At 56.3% G+C, this 16,589-nt stretch overlaps 1 protein-coding gene across 1 annotated transcript; it reads right to left on the reverse strand.

The window, feature by feature from the left end:
- Nucleotides 1-710: 710 nt before the first annotated feature.
- KVR01_003796 (transcription factor NDT80) lies at nt 711-5,222 on the reverse strand. The gene is made up of 4 exons (XM_044789984.1): nt 4,568-5,222; nt 3,705-3,908; nt 3,453-3,589; nt 711-3,386 (listed from the first exon to the last, which is right to left on the reverse strand). The coding sequence occupies exons 1-4, from the start codon at nt 4,570-4,572 to the stop codon at nt 2,101-2,103; spliced, it is 1,632 nt and encodes a 543-aa protein (XP_044648811.1). The 5' UTR covers nt 4,573-5,222; the 3' UTR covers nt 711-2,100.
- Nucleotides 5,223-16,589: the final 11,367 nt, after the last annotated feature.

Raw genomic sequence — 16,589 nt, forward strand, 5'->3', positions numbered from 1 at the left:
GGAAACTTACCCCAAGCCAGCTGAAAACTACAGATGGACAAGAAAAAGAGATCGGTTTCTTCAACAGCCGGCACGCTCTACTCAGAAAAGGGACAGCGGGCTAAAAATAATCACAAGAGACACGCAATGACATGCAGCAGCACGGGCAGAACAGCCAAGCCAAGCCCAGGCAAGGCAAGGCAAGGCAAGGCAAGGCAAGGCAAATCACCCATGCCTCTCTTGTCAATCTTTGATGCCGGTGACGATCTCCCCCCCTCGGAGCGCACGAGACTCGCTACGTTGTGCCGTGCCTGCAGCTGCGTGGCCCACCCTAAAATGCAACCTTGAAGTCCCGCACCGAGGGGGGGGGTGCTTGGAACCGGGGGGGGGGTTGCTTATCTCGGCCTCGAACTTCCAGCACCAGCTCCAGCACCAGCACCAGCAGCCGCCGTCGCCCAGACAGGGGCCGCCCGCCCGCCCCCCTTTTCCATCACCCTCTCCCCTAAGTTCAGCGCTCTAAGCAAAAGGACCCGAGCCACCGAAATAGTGAGCCCGCTCGGCCATCTTGCCCCAGTCATTTGGAAAATGAAGTTTTGGATGAGGGGATGAGGACGGGGAGGGGATCGCTGGTCTCGCCTGGCTCGGTCTGGTCAGGCCTATCTCTCCCCCCTCTTTGTCTGTCTCTCTCTCTCCCTCTTGCAGTTCCGCCTTAGCCCTCGGGTTCCCGTCCCGGGGGGGGGGGGGCGTGTGCTGGACGTCGTGCTTGCATTGTGGGGTGCGCTCTCAATCGCGGCCTGGTGGTGAGTGTAGCCATGCAATTCGCCTTGGATCTTTTTTTCAGCCCCCAACAATAGTCCCCACTTCACCGCCGTCCTCCTGTTCCTTCGATTTCTATGCAAGGAACACGGGACCGTGGGCAGACCAGACGCTCAATGCAGAGGGCCAATGGTGAGTGGCACTCGTATTCACCTTCCCTCCCAGCCAGCCTCAACATCGCACTATGTTGTGCCCTGCCGGGGAGCTGTCAGAATAACAAGCGTACTGGGGCCCGTTCGGATCACTGCTCCCGAGCTGGTCGGTAGATGGCCAACAGGTTCCACAGGCACAACGGCCGTGGGGCGCGTTTACTGTGTACAATCGGGCACGGTCTCTCTCATGCACGCAAACCGTCTCTCCAGTAGCACAGTCATGCTTTTGAAAACAATGGTTCTGCCGGCAAGAAATACAGCAGCCCAACGTCATACTTGAATCTTGAATCTCGCATCAAGGCCTCGGGTGTCCCTCGTACGTTACATGCTGCCAGAAAAGATTTGTGTGTAAAGTGCAGCGAATCAACAAGTACAACAAAGATAGAATCCCTCCATGCGAGACCTGCCAAGATGTTTCTGTCGTCGAAAAGGGGTTTGCGGCTTCGATGGGAGGGAGGTGTTATGATGCAAAACGACAACTCTTCAGCCAACGCTCCAAGCCGAGCCAGGCGAAACGAGCGGCGAGGAATCGCCAGGATCAAGCCGTCCGCTTCCGTAGCTATCATCCCCCCACGTGCGCGACTCGTCCAAAAGCCTCATCCATCTCGTGTCCTTCGTCACCGTATTCTTCGTGTCCGCCTGGAAGCGAATGTTGGTGCTCTGTGCGGATGAGCCGTGTTGATGGAATTGATGTTGGGGGTGGGGGTGGTAAATCAAACGGGTATTTCTCGCAAATGCCATGCCCTTCTGTCCCATTTTCCCAAGTGCCCATTTCCTGTCCCAGGTTCCTGATAAAGAGAAATAGCCCCGTTGATGCCCTGTCTTTCCAATGGCTCCTTGCTCCTACATATCCCAGGCCGACCCATACGCCATTAAAATCCATCGGACCAGACCTGCCCTGATGTCGACTTAGCAAACGACACAAGAAAAAAAATGACAAGGTTCGTTTCCCAGGTAGTTTCCTTTTCCCAGATATATTCCGCTGCCCCTGTTCCAGGTATCCGGTTCAGGGAACTCAACTCAGGTCAGGTCGTTTACGCGTGGCATCGCCCGTGAGAAAAGTGGCGCTGTTGGGCCCAGCTCTGCCCCTCAAAGTGCTATGCAGCTAGTATTGTCAAAACCATTTGTCTTTGAGCCTCAGGCAATCCTGCCTTCAGTGAAGACCAACTGCTGATGTCTGTGGTGGAGGCATCATCTGTGGGTAGTAGCCGTTCGAGGTGGACTTCCCTTCGTATCGTCCACAGGCCCCACCCCTGTCGGAGAACAGAGGTCCCGGGTATAGCTTCGAAGTAAGATCGAACCCACTTCCCATTCTCAGGGAATTGTCCGACGGCCTCGTGGTAGGGGTGTGATGGAACATCTCAACTGGTTGTCGAGGGTCGTGTTGAGGCTCGATGATAGCTGTCGGGTAGTACTGATACTTCTCGGGCTCGTGTACCGCCTTGGACTCTTCCGGGTTGAGTATGGGCTCCATAGGGATCGCCTCGTGGTGGGTGCGATAATGGTCCGGCCGCGTGTCGTAAGCGGCCCCGTAACCGCCCCCAAGCATGTTCGCATTTGGTCCCGCATACCCGCCCCCAATCATGGTTGAGCCAGCGCCGGTGTAGCCGCCCATACCGCCAGCCGAACCACCAGGCCCGCTGCTCGTGCTCGCTCTTCGCTCGGATTGGTAGTGTCCCGGCGACCTTCCACGAACGATCATCTTGGACGACTTCCTGTGCGCGACCTTGAGCCATTGATCATTTCCCTGACCCTGGGATCCGATATCTGCAAAGAGCTCGACGACCAGGTGGTAGTATTGTTGTGCCGCCCTGCGCTTCCCGTTGTTTGCTGTGGCCTGCTTGAACTGGATCCGCTCGAAGGTGTGTTCCGTCGGGAGCGAAGGGTGAAGGGCGGTATGCGGCAACGGCTGACCATACATAGACTGTTCATAGGCCCTCGAAGACCCTCCAAGCCCCATTTCTGTCTGCGCGTAGTGACCCAGCGGATGGTGCGCCGTCTGGGGAGGCTTGGGGTTCAGTCTGGTCTTTTCCGGGGGCGAGATGGGGCCTTTGTCCCGCTTCGGGGTGTGTTGCACCAATTCAATCGTGTGAGCATCATTCTCAGATACGACTGCCGAGATACACATGGCCCAGCCAGCAACTTGGTACGCCTGGCTGGACCCAGATGGCGTGAAGTGGAGGCTAGCCTGAGGGTGTGTCGACGGAGGGAGGTTGAATGAGCAAATACACGAGAAGTAGTTTCGCCGGTAACATGTCCACTCGCCTTCGGCCAGGAAAAAGCCTTTGTCGATTGTGCCAGAGATCTCCGGCTTCACCTGAGTGTTCGGGGCGTCCGAGTAATAGAGCACGCCGTGCATTGTCAACCCCATTAGTGGGGGGACGGTCGGCTGCTGCTTGGAATTGTACGAGGGATCCATCTGGCGATGGCTGATAGTACCTGGATGATTGGTGAGACACACGTTAGGGCTTTGGGTTGGTGGCATAGGACTGCGTCGGTGCGCACCTGGGAATGACGGAGATCTCGGTGTGTGCTCGGGTGCTCTCCTAAAAGAGGGCGTCGCTGGCGTATAGAGATCTCGCGTGGCTGGATGCGGCAATGTTGTGGATCGAAGGGCATGTGCCATGCCCGGGGTAGAGGTGCTACTCTCACGCAGGCTGTGAGTCAAGATGTCCAATGCGGATCGAGGAAAGGAGTGGACAGTATGGTCAGAGAGAAAAAAAAAGGAGCTACTTAGTAGTTGGCGTGCTTTCGTACCTGGAGCCAAGGCGAGACCTCGGGTCTATGTGTGGGAAGACGTGAGAGGTTGGAGCATAGAAGGAGCCCCCACTGTCGGGTGGATAGGCCGGTGCTGAGTTGAAGAGGGACGTGTGGCCCGGAGGATAGAGGTTTATGACTGGTGACGGTTGAGCTGAACTTTCCAGTGTCAAAGGGGAGGTACTGGAGTCGTGACTATAGCTACTGGCGCACACATATCAGCAAGGCTGCCCAACAGTCCAACGCCAAGTGATCGCTGTTAGCGTCTTCTAGAAAAAGCCTGCCACCGAGTATAGATGTTGTAACTCGTTGCCCATGCGGACGCAACACAATGCCAGGCCAGGTGAGACAAGTTGTCGTACTGCCAGCTAAGAATGTTGCACAGGTAACAGCAGACTACAGGATCGGGGATGTCTGCTGCGAACACCATATGCGGTAGCAAGCGGAGGGGTCTAGACGACCTAAGTAGCATTTTCCCACGCTACGGAGGGCTGGAGACTATCCTTGCCATGCGCGCGCAAAGTCGTGAGTACTGACCACAGACAAGGGACGGGGGGGCCGGGGGGCGAGCAGGATTGGCTGCCTGCACTCCCTGCTCATGGGCCATCTGCGGGCTGCTTTGTGCCTTTTGAGGAATCGACAGGGGCAGCGAGGCACTTCTCAACACACCGAGGATTTTCGATCCTCCCACCCCTGTCGGTTGACATATGCTCAACCTCGACGGGCGACGGGTGAGGGAAAGCACTTTGGTGGCGGTGGACACTGTCCAACGTGGGGATGAAAGGAACCAGGGGGCGGGGAGCTTAGGTCGCCCATGCTCGCTGCTTGTCAGGGCCCAGAAGTATTTGGATAAATGTACTCACCGCATATCAGATTGATTGGGCAAGTCGAGGTACTCCAGCCCGGGACAGGAGGGCGACGCGAAATCCTGCTGGATTGAGAAAGAAGTGTTAGGCTCGGCGGCAAAGCGACTGAGTGAGGAGGCGCATGAATGAAGCACAGCAGAAAGGGTAGCTCCGCGGCGGCTCTACATATTTGTTGACATCATGTCCGGGTCGTTGCCAGAAGGTCTGGGTGCACGGTAGCGAGGAAGAAGCCGGGCTGGTGATGCGCGTGCCTGCTGCCCGTCACAGCTCAGGTTAGCTATACAGCACAAACTTAAGGAAATCCACGAAGTAAGCCAAGCCGGCAAAGAATCCAGGATGGAAAAATGAGAGGGGAAGACGGGGGTAACAAGACAACGTCTGCAGTGTAAGAATGCGAGGCTTTGGCTTTTGAGGGTGAAGGCAGAACAAGCCCGACCCCCGAATTCGAGGTTAGGCTGTGGTGTGTGAGAGAGAGGGAGTGTGTGTGCCCGCTGCACCCTGCAGTACAGTTACCGCAGGATACAACCAACGACATCTGACCCCGGCGGCGCGGAGGAGTATCGGATACATGAGCTGACGGGGCGCCCCAGGCTTATTCCCATGTACAGGAGACTCTCGCTGTCTCACGGTGCATGTAAAGCTGCAAGCCCGCCGATTCCGCTAGCCATTTTTTGATTGGGAAGAGGAAAAAAGGCCACAGCCAAGACACCAGGTCGGGTGCAGATGTCATTTTGCACAGGAAAAGTAGCATGTTGCCAGCGATCTCTGCCGCGATGGCCTCGAATTTGCGAGCCAGAAGCCGTCCGATTCGCACATTCTATTTCAAGCAGAAGCTCGGGTCGCAAGCCTGCCGGAATTTTCTGCACGCGGGAAAAGAATGGAAGTGAATGCCGAGTTTGAGACAGGCAGAAGAAACACGAATTTGTGTTATGGGCTGACATACTTCGTGGGGACTGGACTCACTTTCTGAAACCTTATGGGTTTGTCTCCATAGGCCGGTTCTTCGACTCACGCAGCAATTTTGCCAGGCTTCTTTCCCACGACCGAGCAGCCACGCCCTTGGATGACGACACGTTGTCTGCCATACGGCTGGGGAGCCTGCACCGCGGAGGCGTGTTGCAGATCTTGCCGTGCGGATGATCCTGCACGGCGAAGCCCGTAACAGCGCAAAGGGGTCGCCCTGAATAATGGACCATGCAAGCCTTCTGGGGCATGCACGGGGACGTCGGGAGTGGGGCGGTGGTATTCTAGCAACGTATGTGTGGAATTGTTAGAGGGGGGCAGTAAATACCTTGGGAATTTGTGAAGTCATGCGAGGTGCCTCTCCACGATCCAGAGAGGAATCGTTTCGCAGGAGGCAGTCGATGGGGTCGAGCTGGTAGGGTGCCTATCTTACCCCCATCGCGTGGGGCTCAATGTTAGCTTAGATGCTCTTGCTAGGGATCGCTGCAGCTGCAGTGGGTGTTAGTGCCTCCAGGGGTGGCTTGACGTGGGTCGGAAGAGACAGAGCCTCCATAATTTGGAAGTCTGCACCCCTTCGCCAACCAGGGCCTAGCTGGACAGCGGGAAGTCTCCTCCTCCTGTCAGATGATATCTGGGCCGCATGAGCCAATGCACAAGAGCGGCACGGCAACGCAGGCGGAGTCTTGGGCAATGTGCTCGTCTGCTAGTAACGTGCTGACCGACCTTAAGAGGTATTTCTGCCCTTGTCATTCCTGATGACCGAATGGCACTCGCGCTCAATGTTGTCGGAAGTCTCAGCTGTCCTGATTGAATGCGACGCGTCAGCGTCTCTTCCAGTTGATATCACAAGCGTTCCTGAATCTCAAAGAATGATTTCCTTATGCCCCCTGGCAGGGCAGTGTTGGGGTCGAAAAGAGGCAGACAGGACCGGGCGTGTCTGGAAATTGACTATTTTATGTGGGTGGAGGGCACAATCAAACTCGTCGGTGCCCAGTACAGACTGCGAGAGGCTGCAGAAGAGTCTGGCTCGGTAGGCCGGATGGATGTTGGGGATGTTTCGTAAGTGTTGACATCGCTGCCAACATAAATACGACCTTTCTGGAGATTGCGCCGCACTTCGTCTTTCGCATCGAAGAGGATGATGGGCTGCGCCGTGTCGTATCGCGCCGCGCTTCCTCAGCTCAATAACTCCATACCGGCGTCTCAAAATGCTGGGCTCGCCCGCCGCTCGGGATTCACCCTCGTCGAGGTTCGAGTCCGAGACATGGGGAAAAAGAAACGAGGGCAGCATGCACGTCGATGAAAACGGTGAAGAAACAGCACTAACATGTATGTCGGAGTGGGTCCTAAACAAGCGTTAGCTTCCATCTCGCAGTTGCTTCCAAAGAACGTTGCAACTGAGTACGGCGTCTCCAGCAAACGGGCTTCTGGCCAGAACAAGCAAAACGTGCCGAATTTGCAAAGGCCTTCCTACGACGACGCCATGCTTTCTCCATGGTCGAATCGCACGCCGAAAGACTTAGGCGACAACGGGGGTGGGCCACAAAAGGTATCGACTTGTCAAACATTCATCACTGCTGCCCTGCCCCTTTACCAGTTTCGACATCGACGTTCACCCTGCAGCATAGGCAGTGGCGGCCTCTCCAAGCTCTAGGAACAGCAGCAATGCCGCAAGTGGTATGTCCTGCTTCAACAAGGTGATATAATCAAAGGTCTGGAATCGCTTACTTCCAAGAATGCCTTCACACTGAGAGGTTGGTGAACTTGCTTGAGGGCTGATGCGTATAGTAGCAGGGGTTTCGTTTGCGAGGCAGTAGACGGCCTGCAGCGCAGTCTCTGTTTCGACACAGCAGACCAAAAGGAACAGGCAAGAGCTTGTTGTGGAGCCGCGAGGCGTTGTGGAGTGGATGCTTGTTCCGGTGCACCTGGGCAGTGATTTCCCTGGCGTTGGTCGATTCGGCTGGCCCCTTCGTCGCTGCCGTGCCTGGAGTTGGGTGGGCGGCAACTGCGTTGGTTGGCAGCTTCCTACCCTGGTTTTGCAGGTAGTTCAGGCTGGGAAAAACCAGAAATGCCGTTCTGACTGGCCTAAGTGGGCAAGCTGAAGTGTTGCAGTCCCCAGTTCTGTCACCTGTTTCGGGGCGAGGGCTGGTTGGGAAAGTCGCTGTTGGCCCCTGATCTCAGATTAATCTCTGAGGCAGACAGGTAATGTTGGTCAACAGGTACCCGCTGAGGAGCAATTAATGATGCTTGCTGCAGGATCGTGTGTCCACCACAACAGGGAGGCCGTAACCAGTATCACTCTCAGAGTGTACAAGATCTGATGTAGCGTGTTTGGGTCGGTATTAGGGTGATCCAATATGTTGGGTATAATCTGGTTAGCTTGTAAAGGTGATGGATGGTGGATGGACGGTCGGCCAGCTTGGGCGAGCCGACAAGTCAGAACGGGGTGCAGCCGGTGGTTGGTGAGGTGTGATGTGAGGCAACGCAAGGTGAAGCACCTATCTCAGTTGGCCTCCTGTTACCCTGGCACAGTGGCTTGACAGGCTCGCACAGGCTCGGAGGCTGGTAGTGGGAGGCTCAAAAGAAGGAGTACAAGTGATACAGGATCAGGTAGGAGGGTGCCCTGGTGACTACACACACGCGCAGACAATCGAGGATGTGTTCCGGGTAAGAGAAGAGCTGGGGGGGTTGGAAATGGCCTGGAGGGACTCGAGATGTCTGGTGCCTGCTTGCGACGGGGGGGCGAGAACCGCGTGCCTTCTTAAACTCGAGGCAGATCGGTTGTGCAGACTTCAAGACAACGCCAACAGCGCACGAGGGGACAATTTTGTGGAGATGGGTGAGCTCGAGCCTCGTTGAGGTCGATTCTTATTTCTCTGCGAGTCCGATTTTGGCAAGGTGAATTTGTGCAGCGAAGGATGAAGGGCCAGCCGTGGGCCTTGTGGTTGTACCATCCCAGCCCGGCCAAACGAGCAGATTGAGAGACAGACAGGCAGAACAGACAGGCAGAGCGTGTGTGTGCGTGCGTGCCAGGGGGAGAGAGAGAGAAAGAGGTGTGGGGGGTACCGCTCCAGGTTGCTGCGTTGACACTGATGCTTCGCAGTCAGGGAAGCTGGTACTGGGAGTTGAGTACCTTTGCCTTTGGTCGGCCAATGTATTGTCACCATGGCCATGTATCAGGGTCAAAGCCTTTTCCAGCGGACGACTCCAAGCCTCAACTCGTACCAAGTCCCGTGCGTGACAATCAAGCAAGGAGCCGCCCGTCCAGTACCCAGGCGAGCCTGCTCTCTGGAGCCAACTTTGCAATCAAACGGCTCACTCGCATCCGTCTTCGCCCCAGGATGCTCGTTATTGTCTTGCCCCTTCACAAGGAGGTCGGCCAGGCACGAGTGGATTGCTGGAGCATAGCCTCTCGTCCCAAGGGCTTCCAGCAGGCCAGTCTCGCGGTGGCCCTAGCCTGGGGCAACAGGCTCTGAGGTAACAAAGTACGGGGAGCAACCGTTTTCGTGGGTATTTGAGCCGGGGAAGTGATAATATCACCCACCCTCCCTGTGCTCATAAAGGATAATGGGACTGTACCTGAGGCGCCCCGAGCTGCGGGCTGGCCGCCGAGTAACAACTGGTACCGATGGCACAGCGCAATTGCCAGTCGCAACCCTGCTGGGACTGAGACGGTGTTTTCGAAACATTCTGCTTCCATGCATCAGAGATGCACCTACCCTACCGTTGAGACATGTTCTCTACCACACGCCACGGGCTCTCCCTCTGATAGGGTAAAGATCTGCCCGGCCAGAGGTTGGTCTAGCGACGGGTAGCTGCAGCGAAACTGACAGTCTTTGCACGAGCACAGGCTGGTCTCCGCGAGTTAGATTGACAGTGCCTGGCCTTGGGAGGGTCTATTGTCGTAACGGCCTGGCGTGGTATGGTCTGGCCTGCTCCCCGTTACTAGTCCGTCTCTGAGCATGACTGCACTTACCGAGCGATCGGCCTCTGAACGAGACCAGTGACGCCTGGCGGGAAATCGGCCGCAGCGATGATAGGATGCAAGGACGGGACTGGGTGCAGCTGATGCCGTCTCTCGCTTGCGTCAGGCGTCGAGTTGACAGCTAACCACCCACCGGCAGAGCCTGAGGCGAGACGGCCCAGCACGAAGGCCTCACACGAGCGTCTTTGGCCTTCGGCCCCGAGGTCATCCCATATTCCGGCTCGGTGCTTTTCCTGGCTTGACAGGTTCGGCAACGGCCGATCATGAAACTTGATGCTGTGTCAATGTACTCCACGCCAGTGGGATCAGTGTCTCTGCGTAACCAACCCGGGCACTTCTTCGGCTTGCACGTGAGCGGCTTGCCTAGAGCCCGCCCTAAAAGTTGGGGCCGGCTAAGATGATAAAAGTCTAGCATGTCCCAGTCAATGGAATGCGATGTTTCCCGAGCGAGGCAGGCGAGGATGCGCCGCCTAGCGCACCGTTTGCCTGCGCCGGTCGCTTACTGCCCTTGTTAACGTTGGCGCCAGCACTGCCGATGAAACGGATCTCGGGAACCATCCTGCCCCAGTAGGCTCTAGGCGCTGAGCCAGTAAGATGACAACTGCCTGGACCCCAGCACGCAGGCAATGACAGGGTGAGCCGGGGGCCAGTGCGTCCTCTCGAGGGGTGAAGCACTGCAAAGGATTCTGGATGGGGGTCATCCAGACGAACGAACGAACGAACAACCTCAAGGGATGGCCCATGTTGCTCGCTCGATGACCTGCATGAGAGTGCTCCGCGGGCCAATCACAGTAGCCATTACCCGAGGCGTCTGAATTCCACCTCACTAACAAGGGCAGATCGGGGCCATGTCTGCCTTTGCGGCAAACTTCCTGGCTGCTCCTAAGCGTGAGGCTCTAGCCAGGTCTGGCGACAAATTTCAGCTGCGGGCCTGCAGGCTGAGCTTTCGTCGTCGGTACTTGCGGCGAGACTAAGAAACAGGGACTCGGCAGACGTGAGCTGTGCCGTTGCTGGGGTGCAGCGTCTCGCCCTGCCCGTGTCTAGCCTTGGGGCTATCCAAGGACCTCAACGGCGGGCGCTGCAACCATTCTCGTGTTTCCTAGCCACGCGCGATTCTTAATATAAAAGTGATGCTGTTGGATCTGCAGGCTAGTGGGAGCAAGTTATCGAATCATTGAACGGGTCGTTTGCGCACCTGCCCGTTTGCTTTTGATTCGGCCTGCACTTGTCCAGCCACCCAATCTGACGCGGTTCGACCCCCGAAGCCCCGTCACCATCACACCCACGGGGACTTGGCAGTTGCGTCTCCCTTGCCTGTCTCAAATGAAGGTACTCTCGGCCGTTTATTCTCTATCAATCACACACTCGCACTCAGCAGGAGAAGAATGGTTTACGAGAAGGGCTGACCTGGGCGTAGACGCGCAGTGCTGATAAGATATTGCGCAAGGATGCTGCGAGCCAGGTCATGGAGATGTACGGAGTATGGTCCGCTCGAGCTCCGAGGTGCCTGTCTCCGGCTTGCTCGTTGGATAGTCGAGTAGGCTGATGGGGTGACGCTTGGGTTCGAGTCACAGTTGGGCGAGAGCAGGCCCGCATCCGCTCGGCCATAACAACCTCTGTGCTTCCGCGTGACGCTCCATGCTGTGGACAGTCTCGACTGGAAAAGTAAGGCCGGATCGGGCCGTAACTTGAAGTGCCAACAGGGCATATGATATATGACCCTGGCCTGGCGGGCCTGGCAGGACAAGTCCAATGGAAGGGGCTGTCTCCAGGCCTCATGGCTCAAATGAGTTGATGCATATATTGATCCACTTCCTCGCGGCGGTATCACCCAGAGCCATGCTGACAAGCTGCAAGCCTTGCCGCCAAGGGAAGTCCCAGGTCCCGCAAGGTTCAGGGCCTCCATATGGCAGGACCTCCATATGGCATGGTCGCCTTGGGGCCAAAATGTTTCGAGCCCCATGATTTTCCACGCCTTACCCCCGTGAGACTCTAGATCTTGTGCGATGTGACAGCTCATCAACGCCATCCTGCTTCAGGGCCTTCTGCCTTGTTGATGGCGGCTGCTGGAGATTTCATCGATAGATGAGGCTACTGCTGTCCGCGGATGCTGCTGTTGTCCTGCAGAAAGCAAGTCAATGGTGCATGAACGCATCCAGCATACTGAAGCTTGGTGGCAGCTGACACTCGGGAGCGTCGCACGGGATCGAAGCACGCCGGGCCTGGTGACGACGGGAACGAGGCTGGCGTTGCAAGAAGAGCGAGAACTGGCTCGAGAACTGTCTCCCGATCAACAAGCAGAAGAGAAAGGCACGGGGACGTTCAGAGCCCAAAAAGCATGGGGCTGGACGATAGGAACTCGGGCTGCGATGCAGGAATCGGTCCACATCGGAAGGGGGACAGCACGGACGAGGTGCTTGATTCGATACTGAGCAGGGTCCAGGTACGTTGCCAGCTCGAGGAGAGCTGCGCTGCCAGGGTCCTGCCGGCGATAGCATGCATGATCCTTTCCCAGTTCAGCGTTGCCTGCTTGCAGCGTCTTGCGCGCTCCAGTGGGAGCGGTGCCGACGCCTGAAAGGCAGGAAAATACATGCACATACTGTGTGTGTGTGTATGTTGTAGCGTGTGTACGTCCTTAGACGGCAATTAGAGGGCGAGAGTGACAGGCCAACCCAACTACTGTGCAGTAAGTTCAAGGTACACCGGGCAAGACCTCGGATGGCAGGCGGGGCCAAGTCGAAGTACTCCGGGGTACCTGGGCCCCGCCAGCCTAGATTGGTGGATCGCCGTGGCTGAACCTACCCAGAATGCGGTAGTCCCACCTCGATACTTCCCGACAAAGCTAGCTGCCTCGGGGTACCGTACCCGCCCTCCCTGAACCATGTCCATTGGACCAACGTATCGTCGACCTAAATCCCCTCGTCCAAGGAAAACGTCGCTCCTGAGTTCTAGTTCGCTTGTGCCAGGACGTTACAGATAGCATCACTTTTCCAACCGGTCAAGATCCCACAATCAGCAGGCACGCTGGCAGCACTCACCGATCCGCATTGCCTACCTTCACATACTTGGCTGGCTGCACCAGGCAGACCGGCGTCGGGCAGCATCGGTCGGACCATGCAGTATGCTGGGCCTGTGGTCTGAAAGCAATTCGGCTGTGGAGCGACACTTCCTCATCACTTTCCAACACGGCTTCTTGTTTGCCAGGTCTATGGCTGCGCGTGCAGCCTGACCCTTGATTGCAGAGACCTCAAAGCAACACCTGACGCCATTCAGCCCCTACGGAGTGGAGTCACGACAGCGCCAGGCGTGAAGAGAACAGTCCACGTGAGGTCACCAGATTTTGCGAATGGAGACATGGAGTCGCTACTACGAGCTCGATATTCTGCCAGTACAGGGGCAAAGGCACCCTGCGAGTCTTCCTCGCCAAACAAGGACCAGCCAACGGCCGGGCAACTTGACTTTTATCAGGGCGTGTTCGATCACTGCTTGTCAACTGGCACTGCGCGTGTCTGAAATGTGTTGCTCGGAGAAAAACATTGGACACAGACCAAGGAGCGTAGAGCCTGCATCCCATGGCCCGCGTTGTCTCCGTGTCTGCAGTGGCCAAACGCAGGCTCGAGTCGCTGCAGCATGTGGACGTCAACCTGACTGTCCAGTCACGAGAAGAGGCATTTTGTTTCGAGGAGTCATTATTTCTCAAAGCCCGGTCTGTCGTACAGGATGTACCAGAACAAAGCTATTGTGATAGCCTGGCTTTCTGCAAGGAGCTATGGGTACACAAAGCCAGCCCGCCGCCAGGTACCGAGCATCGATCCCAAGCCACTTTCGACTCAATTCCAAACCCCTCGATCACAGCAGAGCCCGGAAAGCTAGAGACATAGCGGATCGCACAGGATGGATTGACGTATGTTGACAGCGCGGCTGGTTTCAGGTTTCGCAGCATCGCCACCCCAGCGCCCCAGGCGCAGTTCAGCTGCCTGGCCTGACGGCGCTTGTCCCCGAAGCCGTGACGGAGGGGATGCGGCCATGATCGGCTTTGATTCCAGAGGGCGCGCTTTTCGTGGCGGGTAGTCTCCTCTCAATTCCCGACTCTAAGAACATCATTTTACATGGTACCAATGACACCAATCTGCCTCACCAGAAGCATACCGCCAACTGTTCGATCCTGTGCTGCACGAAAGAACTTGCTCTTTGCGCAGCATAATAACTTTCACCAATGTCTTCGGCGTCTGTGTTTACTCCGGGCGCTTTGCCATCCAACCAGAGCCAGCTTTCTTCTGTCACCCGACCGAACATTCTGGATTCCGACATCCAGCTTTGGCGTGGCCATTGGGACGACCTCCGCGTTTCTCAACCTCAGATTAAGTACCTTCAGGCATATCATGGCCCTGTCTAGAACACTCCAGGAACTGCGGCGCACCTTCATGGAAAAAAAAAATCCGAGAGTAATACCGACCGCCTGAAGCAGCTGTTTTTCGTGTCTGGCGGCGACTCCGCACCCACCGCAGCCACTTTTGCTGGGCAGGAGGTAGCATTAGCAGCAGTCTAGTCGCTTATCCAGGCCATCCACTTGCAGCGTTTTCGCTCAGTGTACCCAATGATCCTCGAGATGTCCTTTTGAAAAACCAGCAATTGCAACATCATACCCTATCACAGTTTCCAGGAACCTCCAATTGTTCGCCATCCTTTGAACCGACGAAGAATCCAGCAGGATCGATTAGGCAGATACATCACTAGGGAAGCCCAACGCGGGCGACGACTGGAGATCCAGGGAAGCCTCATGCCGTATATTGGTAGCGCCATCCCAGTCAAAGCTACTCGACTGCCGGTAAGTCTCTGATAGGAGCTTTGTGTTGCTCTTACCCATTGTTTCAGGCGATGATGATAGTTGCATCCTATCGTTACACAGTCAGTGAACGCCGGCCATGGTCTTGGCAGCCATGCATAATCCCAAGCCGCGATTCATCCAGATCCGAGATTCGTTTGGCCAACGGATAAGTCATAAGTCAAAATTGTCCTCGACAGATCCCCGAGAATGAGTCTTCCGTGCTCTTGCGTCACCGATAGAGGATTGCAATACATATCATACTCGTCGTTGTGGATCGAGTTAGTCTTCTAGAGCTGGAGGCCGTCCTATGTGTTCTTACACGGCGGCTACCTATGTGATAACCTCGTAGGCTGACACCAGAACCATTTTTACCGTTACAGTGAGCGTATTGCTGCCAGAATCACTCCTTTTCCCGCTTACAGAGACACAGACTGCGACAGAAATAGAATACAGCCAAGGGAATATGGATGCTCATCCCAGTTCCTGCGGCTCCCGAAGTTGGCCACTGGACTGCGCCGGTATCTAAAGGCGGAGGTGCAAAGACGCATAAGTCGATACCTTACGGACACTCTTGCATAGATCAGCCTAGCGTTGCAATGGTGGGTTCGAACTGTCTGCCGAACGTGCCTTTGCTCAAGACGGACGATGATGAGGAATCAGCCCGTGCCTACATCACTCACGCTCCTGGCTTCGTCCAGACCAGGTTTGCTTGTTTCCGCACTAGTTCGCTAACCGTTTCCAAATCGGGCGCGATATTATACTTTACTGTCACGATACGCCCATCTGCTTTGCCACGATGAGCTTAACCAGCTGGACCTTGGACTGCCGCCGGCTTCACTCATGCTGTGGCCTGGCACCAAATGCGGAATGAGCCGCCTCCCTAACCGGCACAGGGCGCCCACTGATGCTCTCCGCGCCAGAGCCGGGGCTTCTCCGGAATTGCAACAAGGAGGGGTACGGGATCTTCTCTTCGACGTCGTCTTTGCCGAGACTCCCAAATGTGCTCACTCACCTATCGGGCAGGGGCACGCAGCCACCAATTGTTTCAGACCATACGGTAGTCCCATGGTGACGCCGGGAGGTAGCATGGTATCTAAGGGCTCGATTCCGCGCGCATCATCAACGCTGCGGCAGCTGATGTTGGCCGCCGTTAACGACCTAACTTCTCCACTCGTTCGTTGTAACGTGTTACGGGCCCTAAAGTTTGGAGCCGGCGCTCTGCATCTGGCCCAAGCCTTGATCACCCATACGACCAAGATTGCTCAATGTGTAGCAGCAGATGGAGCAGTCTCACTGATGGTCGCATTGGCATGAACCATAAAGATCCACTGCCGGCCCGGCGTGGCATGGGCCAGGATACCTGAACATTCATCAAGCAGTGTGCAACTCAGATCATGGCTATGAACTACAAGACGCTCATACCTTGCGAGACAGTGTCTCAGGGCGCCGACCAGAATTGGAATTTGCTTTGCTGAAGCAGAACTCTTGTGCGAAGACGCGTGATTCCAGTGTGATTTGCGTCCTCGCAGATGCCGAAAAGGTTTGCTACGGGCCCTTCCCCGGGGCCCCCGCCAGCCCTTGCCATCCGCTTGTCCACAATGGCTTTGTCTGCGGCCGGCAGATGGGTGATGGGCAGGACACCAGCAAGCTGGGCAGACCGACATCGATGGGCGCGGGACCAGGGCCAGGGAGGAACACTCCGACCAAAATGACGGACACAGCTGGAGCCTGTGTTACAAACGGATTCGCTATCGACCAACCAAGTCCATGCTGAGAGGGGATCGATAGTTCACAGCAGAGTGGCCCCAGTCGTGTCACCAAAGTGACGGATGGGTACATGAGAAGAGGCGGCGTGCTGGCAAGCACTTGATCGTCAACGTGACGAGAAGCGTGACCAGGTCAGGCATCATGTCACGGAACTGAGTACGCCCAAGGGCCAAACACGGTACGCAAGATCCCATCCTCCCCCCCTGGTGTGTCATTGCAGCCGCAGGAGGTCGAACCACTCCCCGCATGGGGGCGGAGGCGACGGAGGAAGGCAAACAGACGCAGGCAGTCAGGAGGCAAAAGAGCAACACTCGGGGATGACTCTAGAGTCCCTATGTGCATCGAAGGGGTGGCCTTCAAGTGACAGTGCCTTTGCCCTTGTGCTCCCGGGTGGCTCGTCCGGAGTTACACCCTACCACTGAAAAGCCCTGGCTATCTCACTCTTTTGTATCCTACGCAGCTGGCCCCCTTTTCTG

The sequence above is a fragment of the Diaporthe batatas genome, assembly GCF_019321695.1.
Source record: "Diaporthe batatas strain CRI 302-4 chromosome Unknown Contig00003, whole genome shotgun sequence".
Taxonomy (NCBI): Eukaryota; Fungi; Ascomycota; class Sordariomycetes; order Diaporthales; family Diaporthaceae; genus Diaporthe; species Diaporthe batatas.